This window comes from Dermacentor silvarum, chromosome 1 (genome assembly GCF_013339745.2).
Source record: "Dermacentor silvarum isolate Dsil-2018 chromosome 1, BIME_Dsil_1.4, whole genome shotgun sequence".
Classification (NCBI taxonomy): domain Eukaryota; kingdom Metazoa; phylum Arthropoda; class Arachnida; order Ixodida; family Ixodidae; genus Dermacentor; species Dermacentor silvarum.
In genome coordinates this window covers 136,895,191-136,898,602 of record NC_051154.1, presented here as the reverse complement: position 1 = coordinate 136,898,602, position 3,412 = coordinate 136,895,191, and the positions used below count along the sequence as shown (strand labels likewise).

The window sequence follows — 3,412 nt, the reverse complement described above, 5'->3', positions numbered from 1 at the left end:
TACGTCGCCTTCAGGAACACCTTGAGGTATCCGACCAACTTCTGAAGACGATGTTTGGGTTCCGCAAGCATCTATCAACACAGGACGTCATGCTTCAGCTTCAAGAGCTGGTAATCAAAAGAGCTACGCGAAACAGCCCCAGGGCAATCCTCGCCCTAGATCTCAAAGGGGCGTTCGACAATGCTAGATCATGCTAGATACTCAATGATCAATGATCAATCAATGATCAATCATGCTCATGCGACAATGATCAATCATGCGACAATGATCAATCATGCTAGATACTCACTAACCTCAATGAGACGAGGTGCGGGAGGCACACTTTCGGATATGTCAAAGACTTTCTATCCTCCCGCAAGGCACGAATCTCAATGGGTGAAGAGCGATTAGAGCCCATTGAATTGGGGGAGCGCAGCACCCCACAGGGAGCAGTGTTATCACCACTCTTGTTTAATCTGGCCTTACTGCCACTGCCACGATTGCTAGACCAAATCGAAGGAATCGGACACGCGTTCTACGTGGACGATGTTACTATATGGACGGAGCGAGCGGGCTCCGACGGCTGGATGGAGGAGACACTTCAGGCGGCAGCACTCACAGTGCACGAGTACGCGAAGACCTGTGCACTCAGCTGCGCGCCGCAGAAGTCGGAACTCCTCGTAATCCAACCAGGAAAGCCCCGCAAGCAGCCCCCACCAGACATCTGCATCGGAATTGACGGCACCACAGTCAAGCCGACGGACACATGTAGAATTCTCGGGCTCCTAATACAAGACAATGGCAAAGTACACGCCGCCATCGCCAAGATGAAGACCAGCGCGGAGAAGATCTTAGCCATGCTGAGAAGGGTTTCAACTAGAAACAGAGGACTGAAGGAAGACGACGCCCTCAGACTAGTGCAGGCATTCATAACATCCAGGATAACATATTCGGCCCCGTATCTCAATCTAGACAGGACTCAAAAGAATATACTCGATACCATCATCAGAAAGGCCACCAAGCAAGCCCTCGGCCTACCCATCTATTCGTCGACCCAGCGCCTTCAAGCCATGGGGGCACACAACACAGTCGCCGAACCCATAGAAGCCCACCTGTCTAACCAGCGACTCCGCCTGAGCCAGACAAATCATGGCCGCGCGGTGCTGGATAAGATAGGGTGGCGCAAGGAGAGAGCAACAATCAAGAGGTACATCCCAACTGAATGGATGACGACATTCACCACCAAGCCCTTACCGCGAAACATGACGCCGGAGAAAAATGATGGCAGGAGAGAAGCCAGAGCTCAGACGAATAATTCCAAAATGCAGCGGTTGGAGGGAGTCCTATACGTGGATGCGTCCCTCATCAAGGGCAGCAGCAAAGCAGCGGCGGTGGTAACCGACGGGGAGCGGTTGATAAACAGCGCTGCAGTCAACACCAGAGAGTCAGCGACAGCAGAGGAAGTGGCCATAGCCCTGGCGCTCGTCCAACCGGGCGCCAGGGTAGTGGTTACCGACTCCAAAAGAGCTTACGGCGGTTACAGGAAAGGGGTGATCTCCTCAGAGGCAGCCGTGATATTAACGAAGCAAAGGGCGCCGGAGCGAGCCGTAGAGCTCGTATGGGTGCCTGCCCACACAGATGTAGCCGGCAACGTCATAGCCGATTACCATGCCCGAGCGATGACCCTCCGGGCAGGGCAGGACGCCGACACTACCAACCCGGTGCTCACGTACAGAGAGATTACCTCCGAGTATAGGGAGGATCGGCGCACCTTCCCCGAGCCGCATCGCACCCTGAGCAGGGAACAACAAACAATCATCAGGTGCATTCAGGCGGGTTCACTCACCCACCCTGCCCTGATGAATAAATTATACCCAGAAACCGAAGAGGACATTTGTCTATTTTGCAAAAACAACACAGGTACCCTCGCACACATCCTGATGGAGTGCACTTCACTCAAATCCCCTCCCCCCTCCGTCCCCCACTACCCCACCCCATGAGCGATGGGAGACCTTTCGGTCCAGCCCCGCTCTGTCGATCCAGCTCACGCTGGTGGCTAGGGGCCAGGAGCTGCTGGCCGTATATGGGTCCCGAAACTAGGGAACCACCCCGTCCGACGTCTGAGAAGACGCCGTCATTTGAGCTCAATAAATGTTTCTCTCTCTCTCTGCGTTGCACACCTGCAATGAGGAACAATACAAAATAGCACTGCAGATATGCTCAAAATCCCTTTTTGCCATTCATATGCAGTAAACAATACTTACATGTACGCTGGTACATGCAGCTACACTGTTTCAGTCATAGGCGTGCACAGGGTTTTGCATCTAAAGGGGGGGGGGGGAGGCATGCCCCCCCCCCCCCCCTTTGTGCGCACGCTAATGGTTTGCACTAAGTGATCGCTAAATGAAAACTTAAGGCACGATATTGCGCAAGAACACCCATACACGCCAAAGCCAGCCCATGCATTGGTTGTAAGTACTTCCGTGTTCAAAATGCTTCCATGGTATTTTCCCTATAGTGCATCGATTTCTGCTACGACTGCTGCTCATTTTCCTTAATACTTCCAAAACGCACAACTCCATTGTGTATGCACGCCAGAATGAAAACACAATTTTTGAACGGCAGACGGCTCATGCACACAAACACATGGCACTCATCATTATCGCTGACATGTCAGACTTCAACGAGCTCGTACACAGTTCTCCGCATGTCCTCTTTTAATCGTTACATTACTAGTTATGCCAGCTTGGGCATTAAACTGAACAATTGCTACTATGGGCGAGTAAAAATGGCGACTACAGTTTGAAGTAAAACATTCCAATGGTACTTACGACCATGACGTTTAGGGCGTAATAACCCTTTCTCGACGTGAAACTCGCCGTGTAGGCCGGGCTGAGTCCCTTGGCTTCATAATGGCGATCAATGTGCCGTCGAGGCACGCTAGCATGCCTGGAATGGCCCCCGTCGCGCAAACGCCGCCTTTGCCTCATCCTTGGCAGCCGGTGTCAAGGAAAAGTCCACCAACTTTCTCCGGGCAGACACGGAAATGACGGCCTCCGTCACCTCGTGAATGGTGTTGCTCACGGCCGACTGTGCCATGCCTATGTGCTCCTCGCGACCAACGCTCCTCTGGAAGCTTCCGCTGCCGAAGAATCGCAGCGCGCACACCACCTTCCTTTCTGTGGAAAAGCCACTGGCTCGCTGGCATCCAATGTTAGGGTCAAGCTCGTCGCACAAGCTACGCACTGTTCGTTTGGACAGATGAAAATGGTGCCGCAACTCTTCTTCCGTCAACTCTTCAAATGCATCATCTACCTCGGGTCGTCGTCTCTGCGCGACTGCAGCAGCCACATAGGCGACACGAAAAGGCATGGCCGAGAAAGCAAACGCCATTTTCTCCAACTGTTGGGACCATAGAGTTTCTCATTATAAC

The 3,412-nt window shown here is 52.8% G+C and overlaps 1 protein-coding gene across 1 annotated transcript; it reads left to right on the top strand.

Moving 5' to 3' along the window:
• The first annotated feature begins 371 nt into the window (after positions 1 to 371).
• Positions 372 to 2,875, top strand: LOC119461595 (uncharacterized). Its single transcript, XM_049669479.1, has 2 exons — positions 372 to 1,186; positions 2,866 to 2,875. The coding sequence occupies exons 1-2, from the start codon at positions 372 to 374 to the stop codon at positions 2,873 to 2,875; spliced, it is 825 nt and encodes a 274-aa protein (XP_049525436.1).
• The last annotated feature ends 537 nt before the right edge of the window (positions 2,876 to 3,412 follow it).

Excerpts from the sequence above, each read along its gene's own strand:
- LOC119461595 (XM_049669479.1), top strand. The coding sequence starts at position 372 with ATGGGTGAAGAGCGATTAGAGCCCATTGAATTGGGGGAGCGCAGCACC.